Source organism: Zootoca vivipara, chromosome 16, assembly GCF_963506605.1.
Source record: "Zootoca vivipara chromosome 16, rZooViv1.1, whole genome shotgun sequence".
Lineage (NCBI taxonomy): Eukaryota > Metazoa > Chordata > Lepidosauria > Squamata > Lacertidae > Zootoca > Zootoca vivipara.
In genome coordinates, this window is record NC_083291.1 from 2,395,364 (window position 1) to 2,417,118 (window position 21,755).

General features: G+C 46.0%; 1 protein-coding gene across 1 annotated transcript in view; it reads left to right on the top strand.

Moving 5' to 3' along the window:
- Window positions 1-16,516, top strand: part of SAXO1 (stabilizer of axonemal microtubules 1) — a 31,969-nt gene extending 15,453 nt beyond the window's left edge. The window contains exons 2-4 of the mRNA XM_035141077.2: window positions 6,775-6,951; window positions 8,072-8,274; window positions 14,518-16,516. Coding sequence (XP_034996968.2) covers window positions 6,775-6,951; window positions 8,072-8,274; window positions 14,518-15,548 — 1,411 coding nt within the window. The 3' untranslated portion in view covers window positions 15,549-16,516. The remainder of the gene's footprint in view (window positions 1-6,774; window positions 6,952-8,071; window positions 8,275-14,517) is intronic.
- Window positions 16,517-21,755: the final 5,239 nt, after the last annotated feature.

Sequence of the window (21,755 nt, forward strand, 5' to 3'; positions counted from 1 at the left end):
CTGGTGGTGGGGTGCTGCACAGCTCGGCGGCAGAGCACATATGTTTCACCCACAAGTTCCCATGTTCTCTAATATTGATCACAGTGACATAGCAGCAATTGCTGGTGCCCAAGGCAGGGGTGCATATGCCGCGCAAGGGGTCTCTCTTCCCTCTGCAGTCCCTTCTGCCCCTTCAAATGCCATTCAAAAGGGCAAGGGACCCTTTGGTGCAGTACCATAGTCTGTAAGATGCCCCCTATTTTGGGGGGCTCAAATTTAAGAAAATGGGGGATGGCACAGAGTTATTGAGCTTTTTTGCGAAGGATTGCCCAGCGTTGTTGACCTTTTTTTTGGGGGGGGGTTATCCAGGGTTGTGGAGCTTTTTTTTAGATAGGATTGCCGAAAATCGCTCACCTGCACGCATCGCTAAATCTGCCTCCCGCCCATTGCCGGCAGAAGCTGCCAATTGCCCGCCCAACTGCTGGAGCGCCAACCAATCAACACCACCCATTGATGCAGCAGCCAATAACACGCACAATAGCCACTGACTGCCTTGGCAGCAACCAATCAAACATCCACCCTATGCACTACCCATGTATAAGACTACCCCCACTTTTTAGCATGATTTTAAAAGAAGAAAATGTAGTCTTATACACAGAAAAATACGGTATTTAGCTCATATGTAAATCTGGCACTGGCAAAGGGTTGGGATCCCTTCCAACGCTATGATTCTATGAATATTCAGTAGCCCTCATTTTTTTTATTTTTGCTGTATTAGTGTCCCAGTTCAGGAATTTGCGTCTCTGGTAACATCCTTTCCTGGCTGCAGCCTCAGGAGATCCCCCAAGACAACACTTCCATGGTGCTTGGTTCATGTGTGCTCCTGAGGCTCATTCCCTAATTTCTTGTCACAAAGGCCCTTGTTTCATGAAGAAGGTGAACCTTCGAGATGCTGTCAGATCCCTTTCTAACGGCACTCCATCTAGTCACACCAGCTGACAACTTGGGGCCCAGGACTTTGGCCAAGCGTATCGAAACCCACCCAATTCACTTCTAATTACTAGGGGTGATTTTAACAATGCAAAGTCGAGGTCATAAAGTAAGCAGGATAGCACTCGTCACTATCAGTTCGTGAAATGAAAGATCTTTCTTCCGCACCATCCGCGCATGGATCATAAAGAACCTCTGCAGCTCTAGGTGTTACAGAAAAGCCTATTTCAGCCTGGCGGGCCATGTGTTTTTAGCCAGCCAAATCAGTGTAGGCTCTGAGGATGAGCTAGCAATATTGCTTCCAGGCAGACAATGCAGCACAGCAACACCTTTAACTGCAGAAGGGGCTTTATAATACTTTAGCAAAGATATGGATTAAAGATTTTCCGTGGTGTGGGTTGATATAAATAATATTCTCCTCCATAGCCCATGAGTGTGTGTTGACATACATATTCTACCATGCAGTGCAAAGAGTTTCCTGTATAAACGCAGAGCACCCCCCCCCCCAAATCTTGCCATGTCATGTCAAGGGGGGCAGGAAGCAGGAAGATAATTCTATTGAAATGGCCAGGCCAGAAGTAGGGCTGGGCAATACAGTGGTGCCTCGCTAGAACGAAATTAATTCGTTCCAGGACTCAATTCGTCCTACGAAAATTTCATGTAGTGAGGCACCGTTTCCCATAGGAAACGCATTAAAAGTCAATTAATAGTCAATTAATGCGTTCCTATGGGCTCCAGGGGCCTGGCGGCGGCAGCGGTACTTGCTCTCTTGGCTCGGGGAAGGCAGGCAGGCGCTTGTTCTCTTGCCTGCCTGCCTGCCTTCCCCGAGCCAAGAGAGGTGTGTGCCACCGCCTCCCCCGACAGAGTCGGCATTTGACAGGGCTTCCAAACCCTTGTCAGATGCGGGCTCTGTTGGGCGGGGGGGGGGGGAGAGGAACGAAGGAAGAGAAAGCAGCCCTTTCTCTTCCTTCCTCTCCCCCTGCTGCCGACAGCTTTCCCCCCACCCCGCCCGACACAGTGCGGAAAGGAGGAGAAGCCTCGTCCCATCCTCGCAGTGTCGGGCGGTGGGGGGGGGAGCGGAGGATTCTCCGCTTTCCCCCACCACACACTGCCCGGGGATCGGACAAGGCTTCTCCAGCCTCGTCCCATCCCCGCAGTGTCGGGCAGTGGGGAGGGGGGAAGCGGAGAATCCTCCGCTTTTCCCCACCACACACTGCCCGGGATCGGACGAGGCTGGAGAAGCCTCGTCCCATCCCCGCCTTGTTGGGCAGTGTGTGTGTGTGGAAGCGGAGGATCCGAAAAGCCCCCGCCATGGACTGGCTTCGTGGCGGGGGGAAGAATCCACTTCTCCCCCCCCTTCTTGCCGCACTACAGCCTTTGTGTTCCACTGGTCTCTGCCGGTTGCCTCTCAGCTGATCTTCCTCTGCCTTCTTCCTGCGCTGCAGCTCGTTCCCCTTTCGCTAGAGGAATGCCCTGTAGGTTTTGTGATTGGAGGTTTTTATGGCCATGCTTCGCAAGACGATGTGGCGGCCATAGAAAACCTCTTCTTGCAAGGCAACCTCCGATCGCAAAACCTATTTGTATAGCGGAAAATTCGTCTAACAGGGCATTCGTCTAGCGAGGCACCCCTGTACCTGATTTCCAGTGTCATGCTATATCACCAGCTAAGCACCGCAATACACTGATGTATCAGAGCTTTCCAAGCTTTTCATGTTGGTTACACACTTTTTAAACATGCATCATTTCACAACACGTAATTCAGTTTTACTAGCAAACCAGAGGTTACACTAACCCCTTCCCAGCCCTGAGAGGAGCATGGGGAGTGTTTGTGCGACACACTGCAGTTGACACACTTAACATGTCATGACACACAGTTTAGGAAGCTGTATGATATATCAACATGTCTGAAATAAGGATGGAGCTCTGTAGAGGCACTGGCTGGCTTCATGGTTTTTCCCACATTGCAATTTTTGCATAACACCCACACCCACACACCATGGTTCATGATATATTACCAGGTCAAAAATTACTAAGCTGATATCACAATAGGGACTTCAAACTGGTTTTGGATGATATAGTGATATCTTACCTAGCTCTGCCCAGAAGCATTCTAGAAACCTCGAGAGATGTGCTTCTGCCAACCCTGAGTTGTATAGATGAGGGTCTCCATGTGGAAAGGATTGCCCTGGCATGAGGATCATTGATATCAGGGATGGAGAACAATTTTTGTTGTTCTTGGAGGCCTGCATTCCAGTGGTGAGTGGGACCAGAAGGGGGTGAATGGGGCAAAGGCTATGATAGAATAGAATAGAATAGATACTTTATTGTCATTGTACATAGTACAACGAAATTGAATGCCAAACTTTGCACGCTAAACTGATGATACTAAACTTTGCACGCTCAACTCCTTTCCAACCATGCTAACCTCACCCTCCTCTATCTGGTCGAGTAAAAAGTGTTATCTCACATCATGGGACGTTCTAGCCAGGCGCGAAAGCAGTCCAGGAGGCTGTGGAGCAGGACCAGTAAAGGGTGTGGCTTGGGGGAGTCCTGAGGGCAAAAGAGAGGCCTGAGGTTCCTCAATGGATATACATATGGAAAACACAAATAGTGTGGATAAATAAGATTGGTATTAACTGACTTGGCAGTTGGGGCCGGGGGGGTATTCATCCTACCTCACGATGACCTTCATCATGAGAGCCAGAGAAGTGCAGTGGCTAAAGTGCTTGGTTGGACTGGAGAGGGTTGGGTTCAAATCCTGCCAAGTCAGGAAGCTCTCTGGGCTGGCTCAGGCCAGTTTCTCCCTCTCCCTCTCTGTGCCTAGCCTACCTCACAAGATTGTTTGGAATGATGAAGTAGACGAGTCATACATACATCATTCAGAGCTCTTGAGAGTAAGATTTAGGAGGCCCGTATAATACATCTTGGCAAATCAATATTTTCTTCATATCACAGCCAACAACAAAGGTCATGACAATGCGATCAAAAGAGAAGCGGCACCGTGAAACTGAACTTGGGGGAAGCATAAGAGATAGCTAGGTAGATAGAATCCAATCCAATCTTGCCAAATTTTTCTACAACCCCCAGTCATATGCTGGCAGTGTGCTGAGCACATTGCAGTGCCCCCCTCCTTTTACCAAACACAGAAAAAGAGCTGGAATAGTCCTTGTCTCCCCCCCTAAACGCATGAGTAGCTCACTGGGTTCAACTCTTATTTTCTCTAAGTTCCGGTTGTTCTTGTAACAGCTGCAAAGAGAAAAGGGGGATAAGATACTTGAATTATTTCTAAGTGGTTAATTTCTCTTCAGATTACAAAAAGGATCAGGCCAACTTGAATAAAGTCACTGAGATACAGAACAATGCCAGAAATTTGCTGTACTTAAAAGAAAAAATGCATTTGGCTTGAATATTTCTCTTTGCCTGACTCGGGAAAGGAAGTTTGGTTAGGTCAGCGAGAAGAATGTTTGAGCTGGTTCAGAGCTTGCCCTGGGGATTCACGGCTAGTGCTTTAGGATTTGCACCGCTATTTAATGACCTTTTAATGATCTGCATGAACTTGGAAATTCACTTGTGTGCAGATGATGTCATGCATCAGGCCGCTTCGACAATGTAAGTCACAAGTACAAAAAATGTGTGGCTTTCTGATCAACTAGATGCCAGTCCTGTGGGCAGTACTGCTGCCATAAATAGAGTGTATTTTCTAACATTAAATTACAATAGAGTGCGATGGTCTGATTTAGGGCTGTTTTAATAACGGTAATGACTTTGTATGTTTTACTCCAGCTCTGTCAATGAGGTTGCCACCATTTCTGCTGGCCCAGCTATTGTGACTTCAATGGGACCATAGCTAAGAGGTAGAGGTCCATTTGACCATTTGCATTGGCTCTAAATTTCACTTCCAGGTGTTGAAAATAGATCCCAACTACTATTTCCCACTCTCTACTCCCTTAACTATTAAGTTTGGAACTGAAGATTCTGAATCCAGAATTTGGAATTTCTAACAATCAGGACATAGGACTCTGCGAGTGATTTTTGTGAATCAAAATAAACCCAGAAGTAGGGATGAATCAAACTCTGTTTTGGTTTATTTGAGTTTCTTGTTTCTCCCGTCTTAACTTCAGTTCACCACATTCCCTCATCAGTTTGCATTCTCGAAAAACCTCAAAGACTTGTCACCGTTTTAGCGTGCATTTCTTCTAGAGAGTTTTGTGTGTACTTTTGCCCAATATACATGTTTTTGGAAGCAATTTAACCTAATGTTTGGGTTATGTGTTCAGGGGACTCTGTTTGCCTGAGCTTGAGTCTGGACTAAGGATTCTGACCCCCGGTTTTCTAATTTGATACATGATGTCCAGTCACAGTACATTTCAGGATTTGGGCCTCTGCCATTGGCCCTTAAAACTCTGAGTCATGATTCGCAGCTTGGGAGTTTAGACAGCCAATCACGTTGGGAGTGGGAGTGGTCCAGGCCTTCAGAAATGTATATAAGCAGTTGCTTTGCCCCTGTTGTCCAGTTCTGTTAGTTCAATAAAGGTTATTGCTGTTACCACTGTGTCTTGCCTTGTGGGAATCTACCTACACTTCAGTTTGTGTATTGTTTTCAATATGCATTTCATGTGTATGCTTTGGGGGGGGGGGGCATACTTTCTCCTTATAAACTTGTTTTTGTACAGAAGTTTTAATTGCAAGTTTTCAACTCAAGAGAAGCGCAAATTTTTATTTATTTTTAACTTTTTATTAGCAAAAACATATATAAATACATAGCTAACAAATACATACATTAATAACCTATATAAAAGGAAAGGAAAGGAAAGGAAAAAAACATACATGTCAACATACATAAAAAAGTAAAGAATAGAAAGGAAAGAAAAACCGAAAAAAGATACAAATTAAGAAAACTTAACTATAACAGAATGATAACTTAAACATTCTCAATACCTATCACCTGATAGATTCTATTTAATATGATTCTACCCTGTGTTGGTATTTCTTGTATGTTGTGAACCTTTGGTGTGGGTTAAATCTCTTTACTTATTTTTTATTGTAGACTTCCTTCTGCCGCATTACGGTTTCAGTTCACATCAACGTACTATTTCCCCCTGTATTTATTGTTTTATCCTCGTCTTGGAGAAGCGCAAATTTTAACTGATACCAGCCTTTTGGTTTGCGTACTGTTTTAGGAACTGTGAATTGGGTAATGCAAATCAAACTGAATTCCAACCTCGTCCCTGCTCAAGAGGCCTGGGACCAGAACCTTCTCTCAGCTAGAAATGTTCCAGATTGTTCCCATTAAATCACCTGTAGGCATTCCAGCCTTTCTTGGATTTCTGCAGAGGGAGAGGGAGGTCAAAAGCATGGGCCACTGAATTTTAATACAGGAAAGGCAGACTTATCTCTGGATGCAACTGTCAATATTCCCCGAGACCCGAGGGGATTTATTTCATTTGCAGTTTTGCCCAAGGCTCCCACGTTTGAAGCAGCAGCGACTTTGCCTTACTTCACAGGTGAGGTATAAATTAATTTCAAAACGGAAAAGCACTCGCATTTAAACTTGGCAGGAAACCATACTTCTGTGACTAGGAAGGCTAGCCGTCCCTCTTCTTCCCCCTGTAAAGTGTTTTAGGGCTAGCTCTGGTGACATGGGAAAGGATCTCTGCACGTGCTCTAAGGATCTCTTCTTTATTACGGTTTCACATGTCTCAGCCCTCAGCCCTGTCCCTGGAAGCAGTTTGCTGAGCTGAGCTGAGACAAAGAAAGTTCTTGTTTTGTACGCCAACTAATTCCTAACCTTTGTGCTTCCTCCAGGCGCCACCAATGCCCTCATATTACCAGACCCTATGAAATGAACGAGAAGCCATGCCTCCTCACTGAGTATACAGACAAATACCTACTTTATCCCAACACTGGACCCAGAGAATCCTGCAAACCTGTCGTAGAGTACAATAAGCAGCCAGTCCCAATGGAGGGCATTTCCACGATGAGGTAAAGAAGCGGCAAGTGATGGGTATCTGTGAGCCAAGAAATAGACATACCTGGGAAAAGATGTGTGCTGGAGTCCCGTGTGGGGTGAAGTCCTGGTTTTCGGGAAATGATGGAGGGTTTGTTATCCTGCTGAATGGAGAGAGCAGAGAGTGCAGAATGGATTTTGCTCTTTCTTTCTCAGTAACACCAATACCTCTGGGCAACACCCTGGCTACATTTGGACAGCCATATTTTGGCCTAATAAACTGAGACAGGGAAGATCAACCCTGTGTTTATTACGGTGAGCGGGCCATCGGAGGAGTACAGAGCACAAAAAAATATTAAATCACAGCCATTGCAGAACAAGGCTTGACGGGTGGCAAGGGGACACCTAGCTACTTTGCCATGAATTCAAATCTCCAGGGCCTGATAAGCTGCACCCAAAGGGTACTAAAGGATCTCACAGATGTAATCTCAGAGCCTCTGTCTAAAAACTGAGAATTCTTGCAGAACAGGAGGTTTTTGAACTGTCCCTAGCTATGATACTCAAGAACGTATGGAGCAGCCTTATCTATGGGGCTTCATTAGACTTGGAAGAAGAAGCTATGGGGTGGGGAAGAGAGCAGAGTTTGTAAACAGCAGCAATAACAGTAGCAGCAGCAATGTCCTGCTAAGCACAACGCTTGTGAGTTTCTTTTTCTTTAAACGATTGGCCTTTAACAACTGCCAGGTTAGGACCCACTATAGATTCCCAGCTTGATTACCACCATGCAGAGATATCGGGGGGGAATAAAAAGTGTCCTCAAGTGCGTGTTTGGGCTAGTTATGGGACTCAGGTGTAAGAAAAAAAATGGAAGACTATTATCTTTGATGATGATTAAATTTATTACCTGCCTTTCACCAGCAGGTCCCCAGGCAGGTCACAATAGCCTAAAATCCAACATTAGGAACAGTTAAAACAAATCACAGTTGCGGGGACAGGGCGAGTTGGCTTGGCACCCAAATCCCCTGCCAGCTTCCAGGGGTGTTGAACCTGTCCGAGAACATTATCTAAGGACCGGCGCAATACAGACACACGTTTTCCCTCGGTTCTAGATACGGTATTAACACAAGTGAGCCATGCCGCCGTTCTTGTTTACAGGAGAGATTACGTCCCTCATGAAGTGTCGCCTATAAAGCTGAGGCCGCCTGAACAATATTTCAAGAGCAATGCAGCTATGGACCTGTTGTCTACGTATAAGCAAGACTACAACCCTTACCCCATTAAGCGAGTGCCTCCTTGCGTGCCTCAGGAACGGAAATATTCTACCGATGACAGGATGACCGCAGTACCAACGTACAAAGGTAAGTGTCAAAGGAGCTATTTTATAAGGTGATCTGCTTCTTTGCAACATCTTGGACATGGGGCTGAAACAAAGACGCCTTCATCCGTAGAATGTCACCATAGCAATTTGCCGCAGGACGGAGATGCTTTCTTTTGCACTTCAGCGCCATTGCTATAAATGGCCAGAGTCTGGTGTTGCAGCGACCAACTTGGTGAGGATCGGGTGACGTGAGGGACCAGTAAGGTTCCACCACCTCATTCTATCAAGCGGCCAACTCTGGCTTGGCTCCTGTGTCTGAGGCAGTGGTTGTTTGGGGGACCGCAGGTCAGCCTTGGTGGGATTATCTCATTGCAGCTTCTTGTTCACATCTCAGTATTTAAAAACTGCAGAATTTGTGTGCAGAATCTGCATCATCACCAGAGGATATGCAAGGCTGGATGCAGCTGGGGAGACACACCCAGCGAGGAGCCTTTTCGGTGCTGTGTCTGTGGGGCAGAATGTTACCCCGAGAAAAGGCTGTTAAACTAGAGTAAGCAAGGGCTCACTTAAATGTTAAGAGCAGTGGAGGTTTTTTCTGGGGGTACTCAAGGGTCTGCAGTACTGGCACCTCCCCCCCCCAAAAAAAACCATGTTAGAAGTGTCACAGTCACTGGAACAGCTTCACTGATTGAGAGAAATATTAAGAGGAACAGTGTCAACTCTGTTGGGGATACTGTCAGAAATAGGCAGGTCAGGAAGTTATTAGGCCCTGTATTGTAGATTTTGGTTGAGTTTCAAAGACTTTAAACATGATGCAGGTGTAACAAGGTAAAAGTAAAGGACCCTGGATGGTTAAATCCAATCAAAGGCAGCTATGGGGTTGCGGTGCTCATCTCGCTTTCAGGCCGAGGGATTCGGCGTTTGTCCACAGGAAGCTTTCTGGGTCATGTGGCCAGCAGGACTAAACCGTTTCTGGCGTGACAGGACACGGTGATGGAAACCAGAGCGTACGGAAACGCCATTTACCTTCCTGCCGCAGCGGTACCTATTTATCTACTCGCACTGGCAAGCTTTCGAACTGCTAGGTTGGCAGGAGCTGGGACAGAGCAACGGGAGCTCACCCCGTGGTGGGGATTCGCACTGCCGACCTTCTGATTTGGCAAGCCCAAGAGACTCATTGGTGTAGACCCTTGGTACAAAAGGAGGAAGCAGGATGGTGCCCCCGGGACAATCCACTACTCCAATCTGAACATTTTGTATAGCGTGTGAACAAATGGTATGCGTACAAACATACAGACTGCTTACAGGGCTTTTATACAGAAGGTCTGTATGCACTAAGTCATTCACAAGGTATAGGAAATGTGACTAACTGGGTTAGGGGAACCTGTGGCAGACACGCCAAATGCCCCGGTTTTCCAGGGACAGTCCCGGAATTACTGAGGCCATCCCAGTTTATGATTTGATCCTGGGATGTCCAGGTTTTCCTTTTTCTTCCCCCTCCACATCTCTCTCTCTCTCTCTCTCTCTCTCTCTCTCTCTTTGTGTGTGTGTGTGTGTGTGTACCTATAATTTTGAGGGAAAAGGTCACCGATCCACTTTAAATTCTTTCATTGCAATGCTTCAGCAGCCAGCCATTTTTAAGGAAACGCGTGGAGTGTTGATTCCTTTACTGTAAATGGAGCCTTGCACTGCAAGCCTTTACATGTCTACTCAGGAGTAAGTCCCACTGTATTCAGTGGAGCTTACTCCCAAGTAACTGGTTAAAGACTGTGGAGCCTTACATTGCAATCCTAAGCATTTTTATTCAGAACTAAGTTCTAATGTGTTCAATAGGATTTACTCTGGAATGTTCTTGATCATTTTCACCGTTTCCATCATCATCAGCATCATCATCACCCACTTTTCCCCCTGACAGGGACTCAAGGCAGCTTACAGATACAAGTTTATTTCATTCCATTTGTATGTGGAAGGTGTTGGGCATGATCCCTTCTCTCACACGTTTTTCCTTCACCACAATCCTATGAGGTTGGTTCGGTGGAGAGGTTACAATTGGCTCAAAGTGCCATAGGTCGATGTGCAGATGAAGTCTATGTGTGTGGGAGATCAAACACGGGAGCATCTTCCTGACGCAGAATAGGATTCCCTGTTTTCATTAGAGAAATGTTGGAGGGCATGCCATGGACACAATCCTGCTCCCTGCCTACGCATGCCGATTGTGCACGCATGCCCCTTCTGTCCCGTCTTACCTGGCCCTTCGGGTGTGTGGATTCATCCCCTCAATGACGTTAATGTCCCAAACCGAAGTGCTTAAACTACCTGCAGATGAACCATATGAAAACCTTAGATAATGATTTGCAGAGCCTTTGCTGGGGTTCCGAGAGCCGTAATGAAATGCAGCTCGGCTACATTTGGTTGCAGTTTACAACTTTTTATCACAATTCTCTGCAAATGGAAATCCCCAGCTAAGAATTGGTCCCATGGTCTTGGGCATATTGTGCTGATCCATTGTTTATAGGGCACATTTAATTGATTTGGAGGACTGGAGCAAAGTGGCGCTTTCTAGTAGTTCAGGCAGTTATATCTCCTTAGCCAGAGTCAGACCAATTAAACTGCACTCATGGAGTTCCTGCGAGTGGAGCTCTCCATTCACTTCAAGGCAGCTGCTTCCATCAGTGGAATGGAAGGCAATTCCTTCTCCCCACTGCAGCTCCACCCTCAGTCAACTCTGGAGGATTTGGAACGGTGCTGGATTTACATATGAGCTAAACAAGCAGGTGGCGCTGTGGGTTAAACCACAGAGTTTAGAGCTTGCTGATCAGAAGGTCGGCGGTTCGAATCCCTGTGACGGGGTGAGCTCCTGTTGCTTGGTCCCAGCTCCTGCCAACCTAGCAGTTCGAAAGCATGTCAAAATGCAAGTAGATAAATAGGAACCGCTACAGCGGGAAGGTAAACGGCGTTTCCATGTGCTGCTCTGGTTTGCCAGAAGTGGCTTTGTCATGCTGGCCACATGACCTGGAAGCTGTACGCCGGCTCCCTCGGCCAATAATGCGAGATGAGTGCGCAATCCCAGAGTCGGTCACGACTGGCCCTAATGGTCAGGGGTCCCTTTACCTTACATCCAGCAACAGTGTTTTGTGTTGCGTAGGCTCCTATGATGTAAGTCAAGCCTAGGCAAACTCGGCCCTCCAGCTGTTTTGGGACTACAACTCCCACCATCCCTAGCTAACAGGACCAGTGGTCAGGGATGATGGGAGTTGTAGTCCCAAAACATCTAGAGGGCCGAGTTTGTCTATGCCTGATGAAAGTAATGGACTCCACCTGCTAGCCTGCTCCCTAAAATATCACTGGTTTGCTCATTTCTATATACAATGGTACCTTGGTTCTCCAACTTAATCTGTTCCAGAAGTCTGTTCCAAAACCAAAGCTTTCCAAAACCACGGCGTGCTTTCCCATAGAAAGTAATGCAAAACAGATAAATCCCTTCCAGACTTTTAAAAACTACCCCTCAAAACAGCAATTTCTTCTTAGTTGTATTTCACTATTAATGTACTTCTTCTTAATTGTATTTCAGTTCAACAATTATTTGATAAAATACATATTTTGTGATGTGCAAATGGCTTTAGATGTTGACAAAGGGCAGCTGGACAAATAAAGGGCCCCATTACCTTCACTAGCTGAGGGCCTCATCCAACCGAAATCTGGCCCTGCTTTGGAACAATGTGGGAGGAGGTGCACTGGGGCAGAGGACGATTGCCCCCAATTGCCTCCCTCCCCTTTCTGCTGATGGAAGCCTCGGATACAACCTACTTACCCCATTTCATAGAATCCTACAATTACAGAGTTAGAAGGGAATTTGTGGTGCAGGGATCAGACCCACCAACGCAGATCCACATTACCCTGTTCTCTTTCAAGGTCAGGTCAGGGACAATTCCTTCCATTCATCATATGGAGATGGAATACAATTCAGACAGAAATGACAGCGAGAGGGGAAAATGCAGTTTTTGCATTTACATCTACATAGACCCCACCCCACCGAGAGGACGTAAGACCCAGCCAGCCAGTGTGGCAGAAAATGATGCTATCAGGTCGCAACGAATGCCTTGCAACTTTGCAGCATGTGTATTGTTCCAGTCTTAACATTATCTTCTAGATACACTCCTGATCTCTCCATAGGTAGATAATCTAATTTTAGAGTCATTTTGTTTGGCTATGCTGAGTTCTGCCTGAGCTTTTTTTTTTAACATGTGGTGTGTATCCTTGATTCCCTCCCCTATTTCTTAATTTTTTCAAGATGGTGATACATGGGAAGCCATTAATACCCACCAGAGAAGAAGGAGAGTTTCAATGAAATTGTAACATATTTTGATGGTGGATGGGAGCCCTGTTGGCTCCAACAAAGTAAAATGTATTCATAATACCTAGGAGAGCTCTAAATGTGTGGAGTTCATTTTAAAACACACCCACACACCCACACCCGTGCCATGGAAGACATATGGAAACATTTGTCATCTTCCAAATATTGTAAAAAAACTCCCATATCAGCAAACATCCTAGGCCAGATTATCACAAGTAATGGCAAACTCTGGAAATACTTCCGTACGTCTTCAATGGCCTACAAAAAGCGTGTTTGAAAGGTAATCCTTATAAATTTGCTCCATGGTTTCATAGAGACTGTGTTAAGAAGCAGCCATTAAAAAAAAATGAGGGATGTTCTCACTTAGTTGTCGCTCCATTTCCCCATGGTTCCTTTCAGTACATGTGCGTGGCTCCTTCCCAAAGTAACCTTAATCCTTTATTGCCTGCAGTAGCTATTAAGCTGTGGCTCTCCGCAGAGATCCCTTGCAAGCACCTCTGTGCTCCTCGAGAGGCAGCATTGCAAGGAAGCAGATTTAAATTCCAAGGCTTGTCTTGATGGCAGCTTCTCAGGTAGCAAAGATGCAGGTGTGCGGATGAGAATCGGGAAGAAGTTAAAGATCACACAGGGCTTTGCATCACAACAAATTGTTGGGGCTGTGCCAGAGCAGACAATAAGGGCTGTTGCACACACAACACATAGATAACTTTTGGGATTCATTACCATTTTCAAGGCTCAGATAAATTCTACTGGATTTATTCTACTTTTCCTGAGAATGCTCGAAGAAGCCAAGTGCACACGTTCTCTCTTTCTGACTCTTATGGGAGAGGGGTATCAGTGGTGCTCATTGGCACTCAACTAAAAGGACCCACATGTGCCCACAGACCTAAAAAGACGGGCGACTCCTAGGTCATAGGTTCATCAGCAGAGTCAAAATACCCATGAAGTACGGAGCTGGTATCATCATTATCCTTTCGAATGCCAAACTAGAGTCAAACCACCTCCCCACTCACAACAGAGAGCTTGTAGTCCTCTGTTGAGCATCTCTCCCTTTTAGGGTAATACGTAGAAGAACTTACCTTCATTGTTGATACTGTGATGTTACAGTCCTTTAGACCCACTCCACAACTTTCTCTGGCTGCTGTAATGGGGACCAGGAATCACTTAGTGGAATCACGTTGCATGGGAAAATCAGGTCGATTTCAGAGGCAGCCCTGTGTTTCTTACAGTCCCACCCTCGTATGCTACCCTGCAATCTCTTTGGGCTGTTTTAGTAAAATTGAAGAAGCAGGCTTCTTTCTGTACACCTTTTTTTGGGTGCTCAACTCAGGAAATGCACATTTAATTCAAAATGGCATCTGGTCATAATGGCAATATGTTACTGCCAGAATCTGAGGCAGCCTGCCTGCCTCTAAAGGCCAGTCACTGTGGGGCAACTGCTGCAAGAAGAGGGCTTTTGCTCCCCACTGTTCCTTGTGTGCTTTCCAAAGGCATCTGATAGGAATTCCACTGTGTGGAAAAGGACGCTGGACTAGACATTGGTCTGATCCAGCAAGGAAGGCTCTTATGTTCTTAACATGATGTTGCACATCCCAAAACAGAGGGAAGTACAAAGAGACAGTGATCCAGGGACGTCTTGTTTCAGTATGTATTCAGCTATACAATTACCATGTTGATAATGCGTGCATCTCATCTGTTTCGTTGTGTTCATTCATACAGCGAATGTCTTGACATCTTTCTAATAACAAAGCAGCTGTATTTGTTCTTCATGCCCACGTTTGCATAAATCCTACTATTGTATTCATTAACATGGTATGCCGTAAGTGGAGTGGAAATGAGAATATGAGGATAAACAATAGCCCCATATTATTAGTTAGCAAATGTTAGCACATGATTTTGCTTTAAAATCGCATTCTCCTTACATTTCAGCTGATTACTTGCCATGGAAGCAGGCCAAAAGGGACATGATTAAGCCGGCAAACACTTTCCGCCCAGCAGAAGATAAATTTGACTCTCGGACCACGCACCAGGATGAATACCTTTACAAGGGCCCAGTGATTACAAAGAGCTGCAAACCTTTTAGATCACCACACATTACAAAGATCCCCTTGGACAGTATGACCAATTATAAGTTGAATTACGTGGCACACCCCATGTCAAAACGTCATGCCCACGTCCCTGAGCCATTCAAGCCCTGTAGCGAACCATTCGACGGTCTCACCACCCACAAGCAGTCCTACAAAGGGCTGGCAGGGCCACCCGCTCAGTCCGTGAAGCCCCCTTACGTGAGGCCGGACCTTTCCAGTTTTGTCGGGACTACCGAATTTCGGGAAAAGTTCTTAGCTTGGCCAACGGCCCCGCCGTTCAGCAGGAAGCCTCCCGCGTACATACCGCCTAAGGAGAAGATGGACCTTAAGACGATGGCGCAGCTTCATTACGTCGATCCCCACGGCCGCCCGGCAACGTCCTGCAAACCTGTGGCCTGTGTCGTAACCCACACGGACCCCTTCAACCACTGCTCCACCATGAAGGAGGATTATAAGCACTGGGACTATTCGAAACCTAAGGCCATTGTTCCTAACTCCGAGGTCACATTGCCGAAAGTCCCCATGGACACCTTGACCACCTTCCAGAGCCATTACACTCCTCACCCGCTTCCTTTCACCAAGAGCTTCAAGCCCCGACTGCCGGCAGCTCGGCCTCACGTCCCGTTTGTTGACGAAACCACCTACGCCACGTGCTACACACCCAAGAAAGTCCATATCTGCCCTGCCACGTACAAAGAGCCGCCCGGCTACGTATTTGAGAAGATCGATGAAGGGGGGCACAAGCGGTTCCGTCCTGCTACGGTGGCCCAGGACCGATGTGCGTCCAGTTTGAATATCGGTGACCGTAGAAGCAGTCTTCCTGGCGGCAGCTTAAGTCAAACGGGCCTCAAAGAGGTTGCGATGAAAGCCTGATGTTTTTCAAGCTAGTTTTCAACACACCACTGAATTTATTTGTTGATGAATGCTATTGGTATCATGTCTATTTCCAGAGGATTGTCGCCCTTCTGGTAGAGCTGAATAAATAAATAACATTCTAGGAAAGCTTTCCTCCCCTGGTTGCATTCTGACATTTCTGGAGCTGCCACCAGAAAACCATATGGCGCGATCCTCTGCATATCTACTTGGAAGTCCCATTGAGTTCAATGGCTCTTTCTTGCAGGTACAGGTATGCAGCTTAAATTCATTAATCGTATGAGTCTGAACTGATTGACAATTAATCGATCAAATCTATGTTTGCATGTGAGGGGAAAACAATAATTCTCCAGGGGGCAAATGTTTTTAAAATTGACATGCATAGGCATGTCACGTGCGATGCAGGTGGTGCTGTGGGTTAAACCACTGAGCCTAAGGCTTGCCGATCAGAAGGTCGGCGGTTCGAATCCCTGTGACGGGGTGAGCTTCCGTTGCTTGGTCCCAGCTCCTGCCAACCTAGCAGTTTGAAAGCATGTCAAAGTGCAAGTAGATAAATAGGAACCGCTACAGCGGGAAGGTAAACGGCGTTTCCGTGTGCTGCTCTGGTTTGCCAGAAGCGGCTTTGTCATGCTGGCCACATGACCTGGAAGCTATACGCCGGCTCCCTTCGGCCAATAATGCGAGATGAGCCCGCAACCCCAGAGTCGGTCACGACTGGACCTAATGGTCAGGGGTCCCCTTACCTTTACCTATGTCATAGAAGGGATCAGCACTGGTGAGTCCTTGTTGCACACAGATGTGTGTGTTTTCTTTTAAAGTGATGCTTGTAATCCGGTTTTATATATGCGGAATAATGTTTCTTAAGGTCTACTGCCCAATTAATTAGGGCTCCTTTTTTTTTAAGTCAGCAAAATGTTTTTAATTGATTAAACTGTCCAATTCATCGACTAAGCACCGGAACCCTACTAATTGCAGCTGCTACTGTTAAGCAGAACTTCATTGCCAGAAGGGGAGGTGATGGGACTCAGCTCTGCACAGAAGTGAATCTTTTTGGACTTGAAAGTGCTGCTATTAATGCCCAGAATCATAAGAGTAGCGAGGGTCGTCTTGGAGCCGCCTTCCAGGACGCAGTTACAGCACCCCTGACCAATAGCTGACCCTCTGCTTAAATACCACCAGCGAAGGAGAGTCCACCACCACTTCCCAAGGCGGCCTGCTCTGTTCATCCACTTGAGAACTCTGCACATGCTCAGAGTCATGGTCCTTGTTAGTCAGTCCAGTTACTAGCCCAGACGCATTTTTACGACTTTATTCATTTGTGAGAAATTTATGTTGTAAAGGGAAGAAAATGACTTCAGGGCAGATCTACACCATACATTTAAGGTGCATCCGACACACATTTTAAAAGCTTCTCCCAGAGAATCCTGGGAAATGTGGTTTGTTAATAAGGCTGGGAATTCTAGCTCCGTGAAGGGGAAACTACAGTTCCCAGGATGTATAGTCGTCATGAGGCTTTGCTGCATATTCCAAAAACTGAATTTTGGCCCTAAAAACAGCTTCCAGGCCTAGCAGGGACCAACCCTGACTATAATTAACTAATAGCCTCACTGCACCTGCGGTTTTGTTCTTAGCAATCCCAGGGGTTTCCAGGATTGCCATGTGTCCTAAATCACAGATGATGGCCAATTTGTTTGAAGGGCTGTCCAGCCCAAGCCCAGTTTAAAGATAGAACCACCAAAGGCAGGAGGCTGGAAGTTGTACATTTATTGTTAGCACCTGGGCAGAAGACTGAGCAAGCACCCGGGTCACCTCACATGATTCTGGTGAGTTGCATTTTTATTTAAAATTACAATAATTAATGCTAAATTGACATGCAAAGGGATGAGGCTCTCTCTAAAACCCGAGAGAGCCTCTGGCAGTCTGTGTAGGCAATGCAGAACTTGGTGAACCGTTGATCTCACTCGGCACAAGGCCTATGGAGGGGCAGTGTGGTGTACTGGTTAGAGTGTTGGATTAGCACCTGGGGGAGACCAGGGTTCACATCCCCACTTAATTCATTGGGTGGCCTTGGGCCAGTCCCTGTCTCTTGCAGGATTCTTGTGAGCATAAAAAGTGGAGGAGGAAAAGCCCCGTGGGGCACCTTGAGCTCTTTGGAGAAAAGGTGGAATATAAATCAAACAGATGAATAAGATATACAGTGGTACCTTGGTTCTCAAACGCCTTAGTACTCAAACAACTTGGAACCCAAACACTGCAAACCCGGAAGTAAGTGTTTTGGTTTGCAAACTTTTTTCGGAAGCCGAATGTCCTCCATTTTGAGTGTTACGCTTCCGTTTTGAGAGTTACGCTGTGGTCTGTCTGTTTTTGCTATCTATTTTGCGTTTTTGTTTTTGCAGCTCCTTGCTTGTTTTGTTTTTGTGACTGTGTGGAACCCAGTTCAGCTACTGATTGATTGATTGTGTGACTGAAGTACATTGCTTATTGCTTTCATTTCATGGATCAATGGTCTCATTAGATAGTAAAATTCATGTTAAATGGCTGTTTTAGGGGTTGTTTTTAGAACTCTGGAATGGATTAATCTGTTTTGCACGACTTTCTATGGGAAAGGGCGCCTTCGTTTTGGAACGCTTTGCTTTTGGAACGGACTTCTGGAATGGATTAAGTTTGGGAACAAGGTACCACAGAACATGAAAATCAAAATGCATATCAGTGTTGTTTAAAGCTGTGCCCTCTTTTGGGAGATTTACGTAAGTGCCAATGGAGGCACTTACTCAGGCAGGAATCTGATATCCCAAACCTCTTTCTGTGGGGAGTGTCAATTGTCCAAAATTTCTTGGTTATATGGGAAGTCTGGAGAATGTCACCATTTTACATTCTGCTTAGTGGAAATCGCGGCTCATGCATTCAGTCTTAGTTTTGCTTAAGGGTTAGGGTTTGCAGCCACTGTTGGTTTTCGAACAGCTTAGTTCTCAAACGTTTTGGCTCTCGAACGCCACAAACCTGGAAGTGACTTTTCTAGTTTGCAAACTGTTTTTGGAAGCCGAACATCTGACGGGCCTCCGTGGCTTCTGATTGGCTGCAGGAGCTTCCTGCAGCCAATCAGAAGCTGTGCTTTGGTTTCTGAATGTTTTGGAAGTCGAACGGACTTTGGATTCTGTTCGACTTCCAAGGTACGACTGTATTTGGTTCTCCTGGCTATTGGTTAGCCATTCCCTGCTTCCTGGCTCAGGAAAGTCCACATCTTTCCTCCTGGGTGCAGTCATACTTGATCTACTATGATGCGTCTCAACCAGTTGAAGGATCTCTTTCTTTCTTTCTTGGTAATAAAAACCACTAGGTTGGACCACTGGGTTTGTAGAAAACCAGCCACATAAACGTTTACTTCCAACCTGACAGAATATTTACCTAAACCAGTAATTTAGGCTTAACAAATAATTTTGGGGAAAGTAGGGGAGGGAATAGCAAGCTTCGATCTGACCATTGAAGCATTTCCTTAAGTAACAAGGAGCAAGTTCTGGGTTCCTTCATTAGCAGTTAAATTATTCACCGTTTCTCCGGTCTCTTCGGTTCACATGGCATTCCTGTTTGTTTGGGTTGACCTTCTGGATTGAAGCATGAGATCACCCCAATGGTCATGAGGGACCAAGAGGCAGCAGACTGTTTTATAGGATCAGAGGAGCGCCTGCATGTGCAGAAGAAATTGATTTCTCAATTCCCACATGATTTCGTTGCAAGCATATTTACAGTGCAGGGCGTGCAGCCACAGCGATCATAATAATTACCCACTCAAAAGCAAATGTTTTGTATTTCAAATCACAGCCTCTCCCAGCACTTTAATTCCTTCTCAGCCAGACACATATGCACCATATTTGTTTGTTATCGCAGATTATCAGCTGTTTTACCCTTTAGATAGTTTGGTCTTTTGAAGGAAGAACTCTAAGCCATGATAAGCTTTCATGGGAAGCTAAGACCACTATCCTGTGAACATTGGATTTATGTAAGGACAGGCCCTCTGTGTGTCCCTATTTTCCAGGGACACTCCTGGCAGGACAGAAGCTGTCCTGGTTTCTGATTTGATCCTGGAATGTCCTCCTTTTCTTTATGACAACCCTATTTTAATCGCAGAAATGTTGGAGGGTATGGAGTTATGTGACCCCCCGAGCCAAGGAGATAAGTAACCATACAACCTTTAGAAGACATCAGAAGGTAGCCCTGTATAGGGAAGTTTTCTAGGATGCGGGTTGTGCTGTGGTCTAAACCACTGAGCCCCTTGGGCTTGCCGATTAGAAAGGTCAGCGGTTCAAATCCCTGCGACGGAGTGAGCTCCCGTTGCTCTGTCCCAGCTCCTGCCAACCTAGCAGTTCGAAAGCACACCAGTGCAAGTAGATAAATAGGTACTGCTGTGGTGGGAAGGTAAGTGGAGTTTCCATGCTCTCCGGTTTCCATCACGGTGTTCCGTTGTGGGCCAGAAGCGGTTTAGCCCTGCTGGCTACATGGCCCAGAAAGCTGTCTGCAGGCAAACACCGGCTCCCTTGGCCTGAAAGCAAGATGAGTGCCACAACCCCATAGCCGCCTTTGACTCTGGACTTAACCGTCCAGGGGTCCTTTACCTATAGGGAAGTTTTCTAATGTTTAATGAGTTTTCATATATGTTGGAAGTTGCCCAGAGTGGCTTGGGCACTTATACCCGGGTGGGCGGGGTATAAATAATAAAATTATGATTATGATTATGGAATAGGATGTCCCTATTTCCATCAGAGAAATGTTGGAGGGTATGTAAGGATGAAAATGTTTAGTATCAGGCTTTGGAAGGGTTGTAGCTCAGTGGTAGAGTAAATGCTTTGTATGCAGGTTGTCTCAGTTTCAATCCCCAGCATCTCCTGGTAGGACCGGGAGATGCTCCTGCCTGAACCTGTGGAAAGCGCATCAGTGTTGACATTACTTGGCTAAGTGGACCAATGGTTTGATGGCACTTTCCTCAGGTCCTATAGGTTGTATGTCTTGCAAGCTGCATCTAGTATATCAAAAAACACTACTTACGTGCGTCTCATGTATACATGATGATTTATGTAAGAATCCATGAAATTCCAGCTAAGAAAGGTGATGCTGGCGTGACGGTCCTGATCCGGCAGGCATTAATCTCGCCAGAAAAAAGGCCAGCCAAGAGTGCAGTGGCATGAAAGGTTGAGCCACTTGAGAGGCTGGGTGATAAGGCACCCACCCTTCCATCACATTGGGCCAGGAGGCATTGTATCGCAACGATGGGGTGCATCTGTCAGAATTGGGCAACGGAATTTGGCCGAAAGACATCATTGAGGGCATCAGGGGGTGGTTGCAGGTGTGAAGCCTCTTTGTGGCTCAATTGGCAGTTGGGCATTAGGTAAGCCTTGGTCTTGGCTGGAGGGGGAGTTGTAGGTCATACATACCCTGTATGTACTCCCAGTAGGTAGGCTGGAGTGGAATAATGTGGCTTCACCCAATGCCTATGCCAAAACAAAAAGTTGTGACCTATTTGACTTCAAAAACTCTATGCGGTTGTCATGTCTGGTTATTTTCTCCCTGGGAGCTGTGGAGTTATACGTAGTTCCACTGACAACTGAGCAACGTTGACCCCCCCCCCCTTCTAGCACCTGGTGGCTCAGCCTCCAATAGGTGAGCAAAATGACTTGGTAGATGATTTCAGAGTCCACTGTTGAAGGAGTAATGTGAGCAAATAAAGGAACACAAAATTGTTAAGGGGGGAAAAGAAGAAAATGAGACTGCTCTTAGTATAGTGAAAAAGTGTTTTGTGAGTCTGGACAGTAGAGTGACTGCCCACCCACACTTTTGCACGCTCTATATTTTGATTGTATGGTGTACTGGTTAATTCTCCCATGTTTGAGAGCTTTATTCATAGTTCTGCTCCTGTGTGCTGCTAAAATCCGACGTTGCCTGATGAATTGGGTCTTATCTCAGTTTCCCCACTCTGTGTCAGGTGTGCGCACTTGTGATTCCCCTGGATGTTGCTGAACTGCAACTCCCATCATCCCTGACCATTGGCTATGTTTGTTGGGGCTGATGGGAGTTGGAATCATCCAGCAAGTTATGGAGGATGATGTTCCTGCTCTAGACAATACTTGTCATGACATAATAATAATAATAATAATAATAATAATAATAATAATAATAATAATAATAATAAATTTATACCCCGCCCATCTGGCCGGG